The 20,383-nt window shown below is 43.3% G+C and overlaps 1 protein-coding gene across 8 annotated transcripts in view; it reads right to left on the reverse strand.

The window, feature by feature from the left end:
- The window catches only part of STAG1 (STAG1 cohesin complex component), a 275,465-nt gene that overhangs the window by 69,514 nt on the left and 185,568 nt on the right, over positions 1-20,383 (reverse strand). For 7 of the 8 annotated variants that reach the window (XM_068280396.1, XM_068280394.1, XM_068280397.1 and 4 more), the window contains 5 exons: positions 7,143-7,268; positions 6,190-6,319; positions 4,701-4,859; positions 4,440-4,536; positions 3,049-3,125 (listed from right to left, as the gene is read on the reverse strand). In XM_068280396.1, the coding sequence (XP_068136497.1) occupies positions 3,049-3,125; positions 4,440-4,536; positions 4,701-4,859; positions 6,190-6,319; positions 7,143-7,171 (492 nt within the window). In that variant the 5' untranslated portion in view covers positions 7,172-7,268. The remainder of the gene's footprint in view (positions 1-3,048; positions 3,126-4,439; positions 4,537-4,700; positions 4,860-6,189; positions 6,320-7,142; positions 7,269-20,383) is intronic. The other variant, XM_068280399.1, reaches the window with a different exon arrangement.

Raw genomic sequence — 20,383 nt, forward strand, 5'->3', positions numbered from 1 at the left:
TATGCTGCCCCATTCTAGAACCCTGTTTGTGTTGATATCTTTATTATAGAGCCATTTTAATGATGCTGAGGATATTGTGCCTTTGATTGAACTATAACCATTATAGTTTCCGCTTTATTGTAGTGTCCAACTAACGCAGAAGGCTCATTGATTATGGGAACTTGTGCAGAGAAAAAGACAGGGAGACAGTAAGGCCAATCTGGCACGATATCGTTGAGTCACCGCGTACCGGTGTAGAAAGAGGTTATACTCTCAAGGCTGAGTTGCTAAGGAAGCAACCACTCAAACAGCACGTCGGGAAGTACCGTCACCACTCGGCTTTGTTCCTGGTAAGGATGTTGGTCGCAGCTCCAAAGACAATACTCCTGAAAGTCTTCCGAGAGCATCAGCCCCAAGATAGGGGTAATTAATATGATTGGAGAAAAGCTGGAGGTGCTCGTACAATCAAAAAAACAAAAACATATAAATGCCAACCATAAATGTGCCAAGGTAGACCTGGATAATAAAAATCTCCTGCCTTGAAGGAGTAATAGTTAAACAGTCAAAGTAATAAAAACTTAATTGTGCACAACTGAGAAAATGTTTCACGGCTTGAGCCGCTTCCACAATAGTTGCGCCTTTAGTTCTGGGCTTTTAATACGACTATTACTCCTTCAAAGTCGAAGATTTTTTACCTTTGTCTACCTTGGCATATTGAGAGTTGGCATTATGGTTTGTTTTTTTGATTGTACGGGCTCCTCCAGCTTTTCTCCAGTCCCATTGATTATGATGGGAATTAAAGTAATCTAAAGCTCTTTTCCACACACTGCCATCTTGTGCAAAGCAGTGTGTGGAGATTCTTGGAACAAGGAACAGACATTTAATAAGCAAAAAAAGAGTGGCGCTGGATTAGTTCACACTATCAAACTTGTTTATTAAAACTGTATTAAAACAATTTAAAAACCACATATATCCACCTTAAAAGATGATGACATTTAGTGTGTAACTGTACTCTGCATCAGATTGTTTGCAGATATATAATAATTCAGTGAACTTTTAATAGCATAAAATTCCACAACACTACACTTAACTTATTGCACACTAGTTCTAATATCCAAACTGTTCCTACCAAAACGAGGGGTTTTTGCCCACCAAATCCTGGGGCAAACATCCACGGCTTTCAAATTCATGGATTTTGCTGCCCGGGGAGGCAGAGCTTAGCGCTGCAGCTCTGCCTCTAATGAAGTCAATCGCCGTGCGGATCTCTGCCTCTCCCCGCCCCTCTCTGTAAGGAAGAGTGAGAGGGGCGGGGGAAGAGGCAGAGATCAGTGGCGATTGACTTCAGTAGAGGCAGCGCTACAGCGCTGAGCTCTGCCTCTTTAAGGAAGCACTGCACGCATTTTCCTCCAGGGATTTGGGGGTATAAACCCCTCGTTTTGCCGCTGGAATGCGGCATTTAATGTCTCCTCATACTACTTATGGAAACTAGCAGGTAAAAATAGCAAATTTTTGTCGCTTCAGACTCTCTTTAACAAGCGACCAGGATGGTTAACGTTAGCCGTGGGGAGGGGTTCACGGCGGTCACGGCAGCGAGGATGGTTAAGGTTAGCCGTGAGGAGGGGGATAGTTAAAGGACAAATGAAGTGAGAGGGATGTGGAGATTTCCATGTTTGTTTCCTTTTAAGCAATACCAGTTGTCTGGCAGCCCTGTTGATGCTCTGCCTCTAATACTCTTATCTATATACCCTGAACAAGCATGCAGCAAATCAGGCGTGACATTATTTATACAAGATTAGCTGCATGCTTGTTTCTGGTGTTATTCAGGCACTACTGCAGCCAAATAGATCAGCAGAATAGCCAGGCAACTGACACTGTCTAAAAGGAAATAAATATAGCAGCCTCCATATACTTCTCACTTTAGTTGTCCTTTAATGTTAGCCGTGGGGAGGGGGTTGGTTAAGGTATGACATTGGTAGTTGGATGGCTCAGTGCGAGAATAGGCTTAGCTTTAGTAAATTCTCAGTATCGACTCTTCTGATGTAAGCATTTCTGACTTCACTTTGAGGGTAAACAAGTCAGAAGCAGGGGCGTAACAAGGTCCCACCAGGCCCCCCTGCAGAAATACTAAGCGGGACCATCCCCTCGGGGCCCGCTTGGAGCCTTTTGGGGGGCTGGAGGGAACGCAGCATGAGGGGAAAACCATGCTGCACTTCGGCAGGGAGGGGGGGGGGACGGTCCCCCACCCCCAACACCTCGCTGCGCTCCCCTACAGCATTGAATAGTTTGTGTATGCAGGCGGCATGCAGCGGCAGATACATACCTTCCGTGTGCTCCAGCGTGGATGCTCCTCTCTCTAGCCTCTGACGCGACTTCCTGTTTATACAGGAAGTTGCATCAGACACTAGAGGGAGAAACGTCCACGCTGGAACGCACGGAAGGTATGTATCTGCTGCTGCCCGCCGCCTGCATACACAAACTATTCAACGCTGGAGGGGAGAGCCCGAGGTGAGGGGGGAGGGGAACCATCCCGCCCTCACCGCCGAAATGCAGCATGGCTTTGCTCTCATGCTGCAACCCCTCCAGCCCCCCAAAACGGCCCCAAGCAGGCCGCGAGGGGGGCAGCCCCCCAGCGGAGGCAGGGGCTGCAGGCCCTATTGTTACGCCAGTGGTCAGAAGGAAGATGTATACAGACTCCTATGTACTTAGAAGGTATATCTGAAAATGGGCTCTGCAGATTTTTCTCCTTTAGCAGAGACTTGCTATCTACTTCCTTGGAAAGACAGACATAAAAAAAAAATATCTCTAGCAGTGTATATTAAAACATTAAATAACTTGCATTAAAGAGTGAGTGGATTTAAAAGGTGATTAAGCACCAGATTCTGCATGGGACAGCGGCTCAATGACCACCACACACACACCACACCTGGATATTCACTTAGGGGGCAGAAAAAAATTATAAGTATAAATACAGCTGATTCCATATATCTGTAGCTCCAAATAAGCGTCTGCTGATGCTAAAGGCAGTGAATAAACTCAAGACGGTCATAAAACATGGTAATTGCTTCATACCTCATCGAACTCTTCAGTCATTTTTCTGATGATCTCTGCATTCTGCATGTTTCTGAACATCTCAATCCGTACAGTACCTGTACAGCACATTCATAAGACAGAACGTTGACGGTTAAATAATATCACATTATTATTGACGTTTAAAAACAAACTAGGAGAACAACAACTCAAACTATAAACTTTTATGCACTGGAAGAGCAATGTCTCACCCCATTCCACCCTGAACACCCCCCCCCCCCTTTGTTTGTATCTGTCAATACATGTAATGGTGGGTACACAACATGCAATTTCCCCATCAGATCGACCAAGTTATAATTTCCAGCATGTCTCATCTGTTTCCGATCGGGAAAGAGATCGATTTTGTGAAGTACTGATTACTTTCTCGATCAGAAAAAAATTGGACATGCTGGAGATTACCGATTGATCGGTCTATCCGTCGGAGGATTCTGTGTTCACCAGTAATCAGATCAGTTTTCACGGATCTGTTTGTTAGCCACGGGAGCGAGATGGGGGAGCGTGTGACCGCACTGTGCCTGTGCCAACTGGCCGAAGATATCAAGGCTGCTATGGGAGGATCCAGGAGGCTTTAGATGCCGGCGAGGGAGGGATCTGCGAGGAGGGGGCTGGAGTAAACCCCAGTTATGTATAAAACTTTTGCTGCCAGTCGTCTCTGGTACACGCAAGAGGGATAGGGCAAGAAATACACTGAAAATTTGCATACATAAACCTTGGCTTCTAATTGTTGACAGATGAAGAACAAAGGACAACTAACTGAAAACAGCATCAGCGATACTCTCCCAAGGTAGAGGTGGGGTAAAGCTAGGTACACACAGTTACTGTCGCATGCAAGGATTCAGAGTCGATATATCATGGGTGAGACCAGGGTGGTAGAGGGAAGGGGTGTTCACCCCTGCACATAAGCTAGATACTCGGCTAAGTCGGTCCTTAACCTCAGCTGAGTGTCATCCAACTGAGTGTACCTAGATTAAGCCAGTTGTCATTTTCACATGATAGAATAGGCCAAAAATAGAAAAATGACCAGCCCCCGCCGTTTCTTAAAAAAGCAGGTATTTCTTCACCAGAACATGTGAACAAAATGTAGCCAGCAACATCCAAAAGCCTCAAGGATGCAATTATAGCTCAATAGTAATCATAGCTCTTAGCTGCTAAAAGATGGCTGGAGATATCAAGACATGAGATAGGTTTCATTGCAGCCCAATCTGCCCACACAACGGACAGTTACCATTTCGAACGGATAAACCGTTCTTTGGCAAGTGATAGCATCACTTGACAAAGAACGGTTTATCCGCTCGAAACCGAAATTTTTTGAAAAGTGAAGAAGCAATGTATAATCTGATCACCAGACTGGGAGACTGCAGCTCTAAACGTACCTTTACATCCTGAACACTGGATGAAGAAGTTTATCAAGTCCAGAAGAGCCAGGTCTCTGTCCTGCTTGTACGACTCAATCCAGTCATCAACTACAGACTATGAAAGAGAACACCACCTTGTGTTAGACGGATAGCTCATTGGCTTGGACTAGGAGAGGTGAAATCATTTTAAAAGCACACAACAGAAGCAAGAGTTTTGTTCAAGGAATAGTTAGAGCAGGACGTGGTTGAGGGTTGCTGTTGTGTCTGAACACTGATTACCTGCATAGCACTCTTTCCCATCTTCACAACTTCAAACAAGGTGACTGGATCACCTTCTCCATTTTGCTGAGGATGCCCATTTGCTCTGCCCCGGCCTCTCGCACCGGGTTCTCCGCGGCTTCTCTCCCCAGGTGTCTTCCGTGGTTTCTTTACTGCTGACTACATTACAAGAGAAGGAAACTAAAGGTTAAGATGTGTTGTGTCTAATTATGAGGTAATATTATACTTTTTTTTTTTTTACTGAAATTAATTCAACCAGAAATGATTCACTCTGGAAATACCACATATTTTCCTCACTGTTCAATTGTATCGTAAGCACAGGCATATCCTTTTTTTATGAAGACATTTTATATCCCTTAGCACAGGGGTAGGGAACCTATGGCTCGGGGGCCAGATCTGGCTCTTTTGATGGCTACATCTGGCTCACAGTTAGAGGTTGATTTACTAAACTACACTGCTCAAGTAGCGCAGTTTAGTGTGACAGCGCAAGTAACATTTGCAAAGTATGCATGCTACTGCTGTAGCATGCACTACTAACTTACTTGCGCTCCCCCCCCCCCCCCCAAAAAACTAACGGCCGTTCTAATCGCCCCACCCTGGACCCTGTCAGGTCCAGTTACTTTGTAGGACGAGATCCACGCACATTGATTGGCCCAAAAGGCTTTCTGTCACTTGACAGGCAGCCTATTAGGCCAAAGTGCGGGGATCTCGTCATTCAAAGTGAATCAACCACCAAGTCAGCTAGCTAATTGTACAAGCTGTTAGTCAGTATTTCTCCTGTCTGGCTCTTGGGGAAATTGCCAATGTTGCTGAAACCCAAGAGAAGCTGAAGACATGTCTGCGACTTCCGCTGCCTGAAGAATCAACAGTGTACACATCACCATGGCAACAGTGATGTGAGCCCTCTGCTGCGCATGCGCACTGTCCCAGTTTGAAACATATTGTATGGTTCTCATGGAATTACATTTTAAAATATGTGGCGTTTATGGCTCTCTCAGCCAAAAAGGTTCCTGACCCCTGCCATAGCGCCTTACTATTGACCTGTTATTAAGCAGCAAAATTCTAGTTTCCATAATGAGCTGCATGCTACTGGATGTTCCCACATTTAGGTCTCATGATAGGAAAGGGAAATAAGAAAGGCACTGAAGCATTAAATGCACATATGTTTCTGTCATAGGAAATGTTGGGTGCAAAGAGACTTGGTGAAAAATAACCTCAGGCGATAGTAACTGCTTGGAACAAATATGAGCACTTGTGGAAACACCCTTATATAGCATGATGATCACAAACTATAAATGAAACAACCACATTACTTGCACTGAGTATGGGCAGCTTTATTAATCTATTGGATTGTCAAAATACACATGAAGTGCCTTCTTTATCAAGTAATTGAATGGATCTGGATGGACTCCTTGGGATTGCATGAAGCTAGGACTTCAATAGAATTAAATAATTCCAGAAATTGCACCAGTTTCCAATGTACACATACCGGTGGCCTTCCTGGACGGCCCCTTTTTCGTTTGCCCTTGACCTCTATATCATCCGTGATATCCGTGCTTATTTCACTGGCGACTGCAGACATGTCTGTATGCACTGGGGCATTCTCATTGGTGGAGTCCCTGTAACAGCAGCAGCACAAAATGAGTTGTTATATTACACAGTACACTATAGCACACACTACAAGTGATAGTCATGTACTTGTTACGGCCAGAACCCGAAGTTTGGCCAGAACTAGAAGTGGCCGGCCACTTCGGGTTCTGGCCGGCCAATGCGCGAACTGGCCGCTGCGCTGCGGCCAATGTGAGAAATGAAACAATTCCTGTAAGGTTTAATGTGATGTTGTGGCCGCAGCGCAGCGGGGGCAAAAAATGTATCACACATCTTTACTTTATTCAATGGCATTAAGCCGCCCGGCTTTTTCCTCTGCCTCTCTCTCCTCCCCCCCCCCCCCCCCCGCCTCTCTCTCTCCTTCTCTTTATGGGCACAGCCGGGCGGGGACACGCGTGTCCCTCCGGAGTCGTTCGTCGCGGCAGGGGAATCCTGCCGTTCTTGCAGAGCGGGTGCTGGCAGAAGCAATGTCTGCAGCCTCCCCGCTCTGCTCTCCTGCCGCGAGGAACGACTCTCCTGGACACGCGTGTCCCCGCCCGGCTGTGCCCATAAGAGAAGGGGGGAGAGAGAGAGGCGGGGGGGGGGGGAGGAGAGAGAGGCAGAGGAAAAAGCCGGGCGGCTTAATGCCATTGAATAAAGTAAAGATGTGTGATACATTTTTTGCCCCCCGCTGCGCTGCGGCCACAACATCACATTAAACCTTACAGGAATTGTTTCATTTCTCACATTGGCCGCAGCGCAGCGGCCAGTTCGCGCATTGGCCGGCCAGAACCCGAAGTGGCCGGCCACTTCTAGTTCTGGCCAAACTTCGGGTTCTGGCCGTAACATACTCACTGCAACACGGACAGCTCAGAGGTGATCATCTTCAATGTTTTCTTTTCCACTCCTGAGAGCGCAATCAGAAGGGTAGATCAAAATTTGCTTGTAGACTCGTATATCACAACTGAGTTACTGATCAACCTAGGAATTAAAACACTGAATTTGAAGCTAAATACTACAACGGCAAAATGCTAAAACAACAAAACTAATCTAACAATGAATCTGATATTTGCTTTTAGGCTGGATTCACACATAAAATGTGTACAGTTCCATTACAGTGCTTTTATTACTAGATCTATCAATTTTGAATGATGTACCAGTGTTTATATTTTTTGCATACCATCATCTATATATGCACCCATGTTTTGTTTCTTACTCTGCACAGCACCACGGAATATGTTGGACTTTAATAAATCAATAGCAGTAAAGTACTGTATATACTCGCATATAAAGGTGGCCATACATGGTACAATTTTTCAATTAGATAATTTAGTTTGATTATTCCATTAGATCGAATATAAAGATATTTCCAGCATGTCCGATCATTTTTCCAGAAAAAACGGGATAATCGTTCGAATTTCTTGATCGAAAAAAAAAAATATTTTCAACTTTCATTCAATTCGATCATTTAGATCGAATAAACGGGGAAATCAAACGTTTTTATTGTACCGTGTATGGCCACCATAAGACTAATTTTTTAGCACACAAAAAAATGTGCTGAAAAGTTACCCCCTCGGCTTATATGCGAGTCACTGGAGAAGAATAGATGGTGGAGCAGGTTTTGTTACTGGCAGAGGACCGTAAGGATCATGCACTAGTGAACCTGCTCTTGACAGCTGCTTCCCTGCTGTGTCCGTGCTCCTCATCCCCTGCAACATGGTGTGCAGAGTGCGCTGCTCAAGACTACCTGTGTCCCCTGGCTTGTGTTGTGGAGTGTGCAAGCAACATGTCAGCAGAATAATGATTGAGTGTTCTTCCTGTGTGGCAATCACTGTCTATTTATGACACCATCTAGTGACATCTTGAGACACAGCTTTAACATCCCTGTGGCACATCTGGCTATGGGGAGAAGGAATGACTTGTACTGGGGGCACATCAGGCTACTGTGGAAGGGGCTATTTTAGGGAGGGGGCTTATATGCGAGTCAATCACGTTTTCTTGGTTACTGAGGGAAAAGTGGGTATCTCAGCTTATATGCGAGTGTATATGGTAATAATAGTTACTGGTGTACAATCGCTGCCCCGCTGTGTGGTCATTGATTACAGGCAAGATGGAACATTGGGGCAAATATCAGATTTCCTCAGTGACTGATGTCAATCATTGTATGTCCTCTGTTAACAACTTTAAAATGACACAGAGATCTCTCTCTCTCTCTCTCTCTCTCTCTCTATTACGTACAGTTGATCTCACGTGAGCCCAATTAATCCATCAACTTGCTACACAGAATCGCTGGGTAATGACTGAAGAAATTCTACTTTAATTAACCGTTTTGACTCCAGTGTAATATTTGGCAGTCTTCCATACTTAGCTGTCTCCTCACTTGGGACCTCAAACTCCATTAACACTTGTCAATTTCTTCAATACAAGCAAGGCATTAGCTGAAGAAATCTTTAACAATAACCTAAATAACTATTCCCGACTCTATAAATAAATCTCTTATGTAGATAAGTCAAGGTTTCCCAAGCGTGTCACACAATATTTACTGTGTGCAAGAGCTAGCTGTACTGTACCATGTATACTATAAGCCAGGGATGACAGTGTCCATCAAGTTATAGATTAACAATGCTAGAACATCCGAGTATTGTGGGTTCTTGAATTTAGCTTCTGAAAAGAAAAACAATTAGCCAAAGGTCTAAAACAATTTGTGTCTGTTTTATAGCTAAAACAGTACCATATATAATACTAGTACTATCCATTCAGGACTTGGTATTCACCAAATCATCCAATGGAACTAATCAAACCTACACAAACCCCTATGCCCTGCTCCCAATGTAATCTGGGAAACACTGATCTAAGCGGATAAGCTTTAATCCACGTTATAGGTTTTTGCTGTATGATAGTATAGCTGTCCAGTGTTACCAATAAGCTATTTTACATCTATTCCTGACCCTCAGGTATAATTACCAAATATCATCTAATCCCTAAATCTTGATTTTATAAAGGTTTCCATCATAATCATTACATGGTCATTCTTAATTTCGACAAATGCCTTTCTAAAGTTGACAACACACACTTAACGGATTTCACCACTAGGGGCACTGTTCCACTGGATATTTAATGAAATCACACTATATACCAACTTTGCAATTTCACAGTTCTTCTAAAGATTGAAGAATTCACAATATGCAAAAGGTTTCCTCCTATTTGTGGTTGGGATGGTGGTTATCAATTTAAAAGAGACGTTTAAGCAGACAGAAACATATCTTTATAGTGAGATTATATTAGTATGTGAAAATGGGCTGACTTTGCAGACAAATAGACAGGCAAGTGCAAGCTGCGTTACCTATGAGATCAATATATATTTTTGGTGTTGGGTGTTATTCCCAGTGGCCACCTCTATTTTTACCTCAACTTTATATTTGCTTAAAAAAAAAAGAGGAGTGCAGCCATAGGAGTTACCACTCCAGCCGAAAAAAGTAAGCAGATTCTGAATATCTGTACTTATACCAATTTTGTTGCAATCTGTAATAAGTGTGGATCTCCTGTGTGAAGTAATTCGATCTCATAGTAGCAGTCTTAACTAAAAATGAAGTATCTGGTACATTTGGGATGCACTGTTGAGTGTTGACAATTGCTTAAAGAGACACTGAAGCGAGAATAATTCTCGCTTCAGAGCTCATAGTTAGCAGGGGTACGTGTACCCCCGCTAAAACGCCGCTATCCCGCGGCTAAACGGGGGTCCCTTCACCCCCAACCCCGCCCCCTCCCCCGCAAAATCAATGACCAAATTGGTCGTAGATTTTGCTGCTCCTAGAGGCAGGGCTAACGGCTGCAGCCCTGCCTCTAGTCGCGTCTATCAGCGGCGCATCGCCGCCTCTCCCCCGCTACTCTCAGTGAAGGAAGACTGAGAGGGGCGGCGGAGAGGCGGAGATACGCGCTGACAGATGCACGTGGGGCAGGGCTGCGGCGGTTAGCCCTGCCTCAACCAGGAAAAGATCCCCGGCTGCTCGGAGGGGATTTGTGAGGTAAGGGACCCCCGTTTAGCGGCACGATAGCGGCGTTTTAGCAGGGGCACACATGCCCCTGCTAACTATGAGCTCTGAAGCGAGATTTATTCTTTTCATATGCAGATATCAATGAGGAGCAAAGTATCAGGTGTTCCATAATTATGCTAATTTTGTTTGCAGCTTAAAGTGGATCTGAGATAAACTTTTACTCATTGCATAATTGTGTTCCTTTCATATAGTTTATAGGGCATTCCTCAAGCCAAATACTTTTTTTTGTTTTGTTTTAATACTCGAATTCCTTATAAACTAAACTAAACAAGCGTCACCCACAGCTCCTTTTGTGCCTTGGCACTGTAGCAAGGGCTTATGGTAGCTCAGTCTGGATAGGAGGAGGAGGTTACTAGCCATTGATTTCGGAGGCAGAGGGGAGGAGGAAAGGGGACTGAATTTACACACAGGCAAGCTGATAGCATCTCCAACCCTCAGCCTGTGACAATGTGACAAACAGAACATGGCTGCCCTCGTATCACAGGAATAAATCAAACTTTTGAAGCCATTTGCAGTTAGATATGCTGTGTAAACTATCTAAACTTTCGATAAGATATATAGACAAGCTACTTGTTATAGTTTTTCATCTCGGATCCGCTTTAAAAATGGACCAATTGAATCCTGTCAGGATGGGATTCAATTAGTCCATCTTCAAGTTTCATACATAATTTGCATAACCTTACAAAAGCTCAGAATTTGCATCTCATGGAGCATCCCTATTAATATGTAGTGTTTCCTGTTAAAGTAGCTCTGTGGCGATAATCTTAAAATGTAAAATATGTGTAAACACATACAAATAAGAATGTTTCTTCCAGAGTAAAAAGAGCTATAAATTACTTTTCTCCTATGTTGCTGTCCCTTACAGTAACTAGTAGAAATTTGACATTACCAACAGATTTTGGACAAGCCTATCTTCTCATGGGGGGTGCTCAGGGTTTTCTTTATTTTTAAAAGTACTTAGTGAACGGCAATTGCTCCATCCAACTGCCAAAAAAGTGTGCAGCGAGTAGGGAGGCTGGCCAGCATCTTTGTATACATTTTTAGGGAATGTCTTTATAAAGAATAAAGGCCATGCTGAGAATCCCCCATGAAGAGATGGACTAACACAAAACCTGTCGGTAATGTCAGACTTCATACTTACTGTAAGTGACAGCAACATAGGAGAAAAGTAATGTATGGCTCATTTTACTCTGGAAGTAATGTACTTATTTGTATGTGTTTTAAATTTTAAGATTTTCGCTACAGTTCCTCTTTAAATTGGTTTAAAGATATTTATGTTTAAAAACATTTTTTTATAAAAATATAAAAATGACACTTGCCAACAATGAAGCAGAGCATTTTAGAGAAACTACTCACGTAAAAGGGTCAAAGGTGTCAAATGCAGGACCAGAAAAAGCCTATTAGCAGTAAACCTGCATTTTCAGGGGGACCTTTGCCTAAGTGTGGCAACGTGTAACACTGAACAGACGGATGAAGATACTTTACTATTGCTACTGCGCAAGGTCTTGGCCCAGTTTTACACTGAACAGATGAATACAAAGAAACAGCTTTTTATTATTGCATTCATTATCCAAAACATTTATCAGCCACTTCTGAGAATTCACAACAATACATAATATCCAGTAAAATAGAAAACATGGATGCATCCACTTAGAGATAAAATAGCCATGTCCAAATCAACAAACAAAAACGTTCTACAAAATCAAAAGCCGTGCAGTAATATTTGACATGCAAATCTTTCCAGCTTGTAAGACAAGGTCTGCTAGCAAGAGAAACCACAACAAAGAGCACGTGGAGAGGAAGAATGCCAGCACAGTGAAGCAGTTAAATTAGGAACGGTTTTAGTTACTACCACTAGGTGGCTATGTATCATAGATTAATTTAAGTTTACTTTTGTTAAAGAAAAATAGAACCTCAGCTGAACTCTGAATGCAGCAGACAATTTGTTCAGACTTCATCTTATATTTAGATTAGTTGTGTGTGTTATGCTTTTTTACTATTAAAAGGGCACTCCAGCCAACACTTTTTCATATACATTTTAGATCAAAAGGGTAGAAACAGGCTACTTTCACAGCGACACATTGTGCTGGACAATATAAATCACAAATTAAATACGATTATATCCCAGCCAGGGCACTATCTGCAAAGAGTTTGTATGTTCTCTCCGTGTCTGCGTGGGTTTCCTCCGGGCACTCCGGTTTCCTCCCACATTCCAAAAACATACGGATAAGTTAATTGGCTCCCCTAAAATTGGCCCCAGACTACAGTACTTACATAATATAGACATATGGCAATGGTAGGGATTAGATTGTGAGCTCCTTTGAGGGACAGTTAGTGACAAGATATATATATATATATATACTGTACAGCGCTGCGTAATATGTTGGTGCTATATAAATACTAAATAATAATAATAATAATAATAATACTTTTTATGTACTGTATGTATCGCACACGCAGGACACACAAAGCAACTCTCCCTCTCTTTTGTGATCCCATTTTTACAGGATGTGCATCACAACAATCCAGTATATGACTATCCTCCGGCTGAGCCCCTGCTGAAGAGATTCCTTCATATTCCCCATTATTGTGACATCAAGATTTGTACTGTGAAGGGGATTTCTCATTTCATCTTGCACTTCTCAATGCCAACCTCACCAGTTTTGAGACTTCAGCCCACAGCTGAGCCCGTCACTGTACTATTCAGAGGAACGCCACAAATTATGAACTGTAAGGTCTGAGGGCTGCTTTAAAGGGTAACTCCACTTCAGTACAAATATGTATAACCTGTTATTACAATCCAATTCATTTTTTCACTGAATAATATAAAAAATACATCTTTTTTAACTTCTGTCAGCAGAACTGGAAGCAATAACGGTCGCTAGGCCTTGCTTGCTACAGCCCCCACAACCCCCACCGCCAACGCAACATCGCTTGCACAGCAGGGCTGTGAAGTCGGTGTAATTTTGGGAAGTTGGAGTCGGTGATTTCATAAACTGAGGAGTCGGAGTCAGATCATTTTTGTACAAAATCGACAGCCCTTGTAAGTACAGTATTAGACTAAGGAGTCGGAGCCATTTTGGGTACCTGGAGTCGGAGTTGGTAGTTTCATAAACTGAGGAGTTGGAAGATTTTTGTACTGACTCCACAGCCCTGTTGCACAGTCAACGTGCATGCGCACAGCCACCATGCGTATGCGGCTGCTACACACACATCCGCACAATACAACGGCCACGACACGCACGCCGCAACGTGTGCACACACCCGCCCACTGCACTTGTCCTCCTATGCTGTGTAAAGTCCACCCACGTGCCGGGCATGCACGCTGGCCTAAACACAGGGACACAGGAAGATGGGCATGTGTTGTAAAAATGTAATGGTGCACTTAAAAGTGGCCAAAGATGGGTCAATTATGGCTCCATATGCCACACTAATCGATCCTTTTCCCATGATACACTGAATTAGCATTGATTGATCGCGCCACAAGTGTTTTGCGTAATGTAGTGCAATTCTCCTGGCTATAGATTCCCCAATGCCTTACCCCACAAGGGCTGGGGCACCCACTGGCCACACTTTAGCAGTACTTGCCAATCGCCAGTAATTAGCAAAATGCTTTGTCAGTGGATCCTGATGGGGGTGGTCCCACAAGCAGTATTGCAATTGTGGGGCTTGTAATAGTTTGGTAGCGATTCCAAAGCACACATCAGTGGTTACAGTAGCCAAATCACAAACGCTCCAGGAAATAGCAGCACATCTTTAATTGTGATTACACAAAGCGCCGTAGTGGGTCCCCGGCCAAATGGAGGAGATTTTCCAACATGTCTGATCAGACTTTCAATTGATACTGTCCAAAATCGATAGAAGGTCAATCCAGCAGATTTGATCACAGTGATCAGATTTTCCAGGAACAGATAAGAAAAACCGGTTCATGTATAGATAGCTTACATACACAAACCTGTCATGTGAAGAATAGGACAGAACATGAAGACAGATTACATAATCACAGGTTACCATCCGTAGTGATTGCACTGTAAAGATGTATGCGATTTCAGGTAAACCAATATGTCCATGTTTCACTTCTTCCCGAGCTGGTCTCTGCTAGTTCTTTAATATGATGGATGACTACACTGACCATTACTGAAGCTCCGTTCACTGAATGCAGTGTACAGTAAGATTTTCATTGGTGGGGCAATGCTAGAGACAATCGTTCTTGTTAGCGTTGCAAAAAAAATTCTAGCATGTACAGCTGTCCCATGCAGCCCTTTCACAATCTGCCACAAAGTAAAACGATCATTTAAAAAAAAAAAAAAAGAAGAAAAAAAAGAAAAGAAAGTTACTCCCACAACGGAGCACAGCTTGCTCATTTGCCACTCTATGCCTTTATGTACATTTGAGTGATTTATGTTTGAGCCTATGTCTTTAAGACCAATGCTCATCTTTTTCAAGGATCATTGGCAAAGCCTTTATACTTAGATCTGGAGCTTGGAATGGTTGGGGATGCATCCTGACGCAGGAAAGGATGCGGTTTAGCGCAACGCTGAAGTCTCCTATATGTTGTGCACCAGGAATTCACCAGATAAACAGTAGTGTATGTAAGGACTATTGTAAGCAGGCAGGAACCACAAGACAGTATTGCGAGTTTGGACATATTAGCTCTATTCACAAAACATTATTTATCCCCTAATTGATAAAAAATAACCTTTAAGCACATTTACAAGCAAAATATCACTCAAAGTTAGTTCCTGATTAGCTTCATTTCAATATTACTGTACATACTTACGTAATTTTTCAGCACAAAAAAATGTGCTGAAAAGCTAACCCCTCTGCTTATATGCGAGTCAGTGGAGCAGAACAGATGGTGGAGAAGGTTTTGTTACTGGCTGTGTCTGTGCCCCCCATCCCCTGCAACGTGGTGTGCAGAGTGCACTACTTAGGACTACCTGTGTCCCCTGGCTTGTGGGGCAGAGCGTGCAAGCAATGTTTCAGCTGTGCAATGATCGGGGATTCTTCACGTGCGGCAATCACTGTGTCTCATATCTATGATGCCATCTAGTGGGGCCTTGAGACACAGCTGCATGATCCTGGGGCAAATCTGGCTATGGTGAGGGGGGTGACTTGTACTGGAGGCACATCTGGCTACTGTGGAGGAAGCTATACTGGGGAGGGGGATTATACGTGAGTCACTTTTCCTGGTTTCTGAGGGAAAAGTAGGTACCTCAACTTATACACGGGTCGGCTTATATGCGAGTATATACAGTACTTTTCATACCTTAATTATATTATATATTTTTGCTCTTTGGGAGCTTAACGCCCTTGGCATTCTGATTCTTTCCGGATTTTAGGGTCTTCAAGTGGTGCAATTATTTTTTCACCCTTTCAGACCCTAAAACCTGGAAAAAAAAAAATCATGCTGCCAGGGAGATCTGCAGGAGCCCAGCAATCACTCACCTCCCTGGCTCCAGCGCTGCAGTTAAGCCTCCATCCTCCGGGTGGTGCTGCAACTCTAAAGTGAAATTGCCGGCTGTCATGACGACAGCCTGTGATCTCACCAGCAAGAAGCAGAGCCTCGGAGGAGAGGAAGAAGTATGCCACCCGACGTCAGGATCCCCGGGAGGTATGTAGAAACGCTCCCGCTGCGAGCATTGCTCTGCATGCAGTCTCCGCCGGCTACCCCAAACAGAGGTCGGGATCACCGCTGTTAGCTGCGGTTTTCCGCCCCGACCCTAGCTCGGGATAACCGCCAAGGAGGTTAAAAATGTAACAGAGATAAGGTGAAAACGGAGGAAAATGTTTTGTGAATCATACCCATTGTGTAATCTGTAAATGCCTAGAGAGAAACAAATGACACCACAAAGGCACCCCCTTCATTTTTGTAGTGAAGGGCTGTGGAGTTGGTACAAAAATCATCTGATTCAGACTCAGTTTATGAAACCACAGACTCCAGGTACCCAAAATTGCTCCGACACCTCGACTCTGCCCCTACAGTCCTCGCAGGGCTATGGAACCGATACAAAAATCATTCAACTCCAACTCTGACTCTGACTCCTCAGTTTATGGAACCTCAGACTCCAGGTACCAAAAAGTGCATCTGCCTCCACAGCTCTAAATATCATTGTTAGCAAGTTTCCTGATTTATTGATCTGACACAGCTGTATTCATGGTGACCCATCATAGTGCACTCACTCTGCCAAAGAGTCAGAAGGTTAACAGCCAGAATGAAGTAGACCTTGTGGCAGATTTGTCAAATTAGAATGATGGCACAATAGTCTGCAACGTAGCCGACACTGCATGTTTCCCATCGGCTAACCCTGATGCATATACAAAAGAAGTACACTGGTTTTCTCACTAATGTGAGACACACTGATCTCACTGACGAAAACACATTCACCACTGAAAACAGATCCATAGCAGCTATGGAAAGGAATAAGGAATAGGGAGAAAGCACAGCAGCACGTCTAAGTATTTATTATTATTCTTTATTAAGCGCCAACATATTCCGTGACTCTGTACAAAGTATTTAGTATTTAAAGGGATACTGTAGGGGGGGTCAGGGGAAAAGGAGTTGAAGTTACTCAGGGCTTTTAATGGCCCCCCACAGACATCCTGTGCCCACGCAGCCACTCACCGATGCTCCAGCCCCGCCTTCAGTTCACTTCTGGCATTTCTGACTTTAAAGTCAGAAAACCACTGCGCCTGCATTGCCGTGTCCTTGCTCCCGCTGATGGCACCAGGAGCATACTGCGCAGACCAAAGACCATACAGGGCTTGTGCAATACTCTCCTGGTGACATCAGCGGGAGCGAGGATGCAGCTGCGCAGGCGCAGTGGTTTTCAGACTTTAAAGTCTGAAATTCCAGAAGTGAACCGGAGGCGGGGCCGGAGCATCGGTGAGTGGCTCCGTGGGTACAGGATGTCAGCGGGGGGCCATTAGAAGCCCTGGGTAAGTTCAACTCATTTTCCCCCGACCCCCCTACAGTATCCCTTTAAATACGAATGCAGTGCTGACATCTTGAGCAAAAATTGATTAAGAACTGAATATTTAATGGGTTGTCCTAGTTTTATCACATGACAGTAGTCTTGTCACTAGCTGTGCTCAAGGAGCTCACAAACTAATCCCTACCAAGGTCATACATCCCGCACACAGCCTAAGGCCAATTTTTGGGGAAAGAACATTATCTGCATGTTTTAGTAGTTTGGGAGGAAACCAAAATGCCTGGAAGAAAGTCAAGCAAACTCAGGGAAGACCTAAAAATCCTACTTGCTGCACGGCGAGAGCTATCCACTATGCGCGGTGCTGCTCATGGAAGTATAAACCTGTCTGGGTGTGAGGGAAACACTGTATTCTTTGTCAGTGTACATACACATTGCTGTTCTTTCTAATTTAATAGCAAGCGAGAGACCATCAATGCAATTAAACATTAGTGATCAAGGACAGTTTTAGAACATATTGGAAGCCATCAGTCAAACATCTGATCTGCATGCCTGTACATGGTCTGTGACTAAAACTATTAAAGGAAGCAGGGAATGTGCATTGTTAAAAAAACAACAAATATGGCAGCCTCCATATCCTTCTCAGATTGCCCTTTGAAGCGTCTGAAATCCCAAAAATTAAACTGAACAGCTTTAAGTATGGCTATTATTCAATGGCCATTATTAAACAGAAAACTATTAACTAGATCAGGACAAATTCAATAATGAATCCAGGAGCCCTAACTAAATATAAGCAACAGCATAATAACCATTAAGGAAAAAAACATTTCTTTGTCAAATCCTGCAATAAATCTGCAGTGTACTGCTTTCATGGCAGCAGACATAAGGTTAACATCATAAGTTCACAAATTAGCTGCTCTGCCAGGGACGCCAGCTGGAACAGCAGATAGATCGGATTATAGTTGTGATTAGTCACAGATGAGGGAGAATTAGACAGGGTAAATACATACAGGGTGCATTTCTCTATGAGTTTCCTTCAGTCCTGTGCAGGTTCAGGTCCACTTTAAGAGCCAGCTGTAATTTGGCTACCTGGCTTCTGGGATTATGGGTATTTGGAGGTCTGCATAAGCATCAAGAGCATTATTTTATTTGTACAGGTGGCCAGGGAGCAGATGTGCAGAAAAACCCACAACTATCCACATACAGATGACAAACTTGATTCAGGGAAGGGACATTTCTCAGTTCCACTCAGATGACAGAGCACACATCTCATCTTTTTGTAACACCAATGCTATTAAAGCCTAACTGAAAATCCCATTCACATAAAATAGCCGAAAAAAACAGATCAAACAGTGTGCTAAGACGTGGCTTTCACCACTACAGCAATTTCCTCTAAAAGCCTGGGACAGCATTGTGAAAACATTCCTCAATCACTGCACAAACTCACAACTGCATGCAGGGAGCTATAGCAGGCATAAAGGGCAGTGATCACAAACTCATTGTACTGTATATGAAGACGTATTCTATATATCTGCAAGTGGGATAAAAGCAAACACAAAGTCCCACATATCAGGAATCAATATGCCATACACATAGAAGATATAAATCTACTGCTTGACACACACTATAATTAGTGGAGATCAGGTCAAAAACTAAAAAACTGTTTCGACAGTCCACACAATTTCAGAAGAAATGTAGCTTAATGCAGTACAACGTTATAAAGTTGTCACCCAAGTACCACTTCTGTGAAGCTGGAAAAGCGGTGCCTATATTAAAAGCTGCATTTTGAGGTATTTCGAGGAAAATTGAGCACACGGTAGCGGCAGCTATCAGGCACCAAAATGTATCTTTGTCGCAATTCGGAGCTTTAATAATGGCCACACTATGCGGCAAAACAAGTACATTTCAAGCCCAATTAGTGGTAGGACTGTAAAATATCGGGGTATATGCGGCATTGCATAGTGGGCACGGAGCTTCTTGTAGATATAAGACAATCTTAGCTGTTTTTGTTTTATATCTCGACTCTGCAGGAGGTGTGTGTGTGTGTGTGTGTGTGTGTGTGTGTGTGTGTGTGTGTGTGTGTGTGTGTGTGTGTGTGTGTGTCCACGGGAAGGTTACGTGTGAGAGTAGGGGTTAGGTTTAGCAATGGCAAAATATTAGTAAGTATTACTATATTTTACTATCAAGATTAGCGATGTTCTCCTAGTGGCAATCCCTGTGCCCTTTTTTCCAGGCACTTTTTATTCACGCATGTTTTTTCATGCTGAAGAAACAAGCTAGTTAGATCAATAGCCCTCAGACAATTTTTTTTAATCAACTATAGATTGGAGTGCCTTATATAGTAACGGATTTCCATTAGATTACATAAAAAATATAGTATCCATTGATTAAAAACTGTACAGCGTTGGTAACCCGTAGGAACACCTCACTCTGCACAGAAATGCAGTGCTTACTTAAAAAGAAACTCCAACCTAGAATTGAACTTTATCCCAATCAGTAGCAGATACTCCCTTTTACATGAGAAATATAATGATTTTCACAAACAGACCATCAGGGGGCGCTGTATGACTGATTTTGTGCTGAAACCCCTCCCACAAGAAGCTCTGAGTACCGCGGTACTCTGGGCAAACTGCCACAATGTAACAATGTTCACGGACAGGAATTCGCTGTTTACAGCTGTCTCTAACAGCGAAAACAGCTAGGAGCAGCTACATAACCTGCCCACAGTAAAAATGTCACCATGTAATAAATGTCAGAATGTAAATCGGGGAGAGGAAAGATTTTACAATGAGCAAACACTGACTAAATCATTTATACATAATTATGGTAAAAAAATGAAGCACTTTTTTTTACCACATTATTTTCACGGGAGTTCCTCTTTAAATACTGAAAGGAAATGTAAACTAACAAAGTACTGTGTCTGCCGGAGGAATGCACAGCTACACACTGGGTATTTAAATCCACTGCAGTCCACACATTAATAAAACCGTATGGACGGCTGCTTAGTTTTCACCACCTCTTATCCTCTCCTTCAGTACAGTAAAGTGTACACAGCATATTCAAGCTAAAACAAAAGATCTATATATTTTCTGATGCTTAAATCCACTCTCCA

Source organism: Hyperolius riggenbachi, chromosome 4 (assembly GCF_040937935.1).
Source record: "Hyperolius riggenbachi isolate aHypRig1 chromosome 4, aHypRig1.pri, whole genome shotgun sequence".
In the NCBI taxonomy this organism is placed as follows: domain Eukaryota; kingdom Metazoa; phylum Chordata; class Amphibia; order Anura; family Hyperoliidae; genus Hyperolius; species Hyperolius riggenbachi.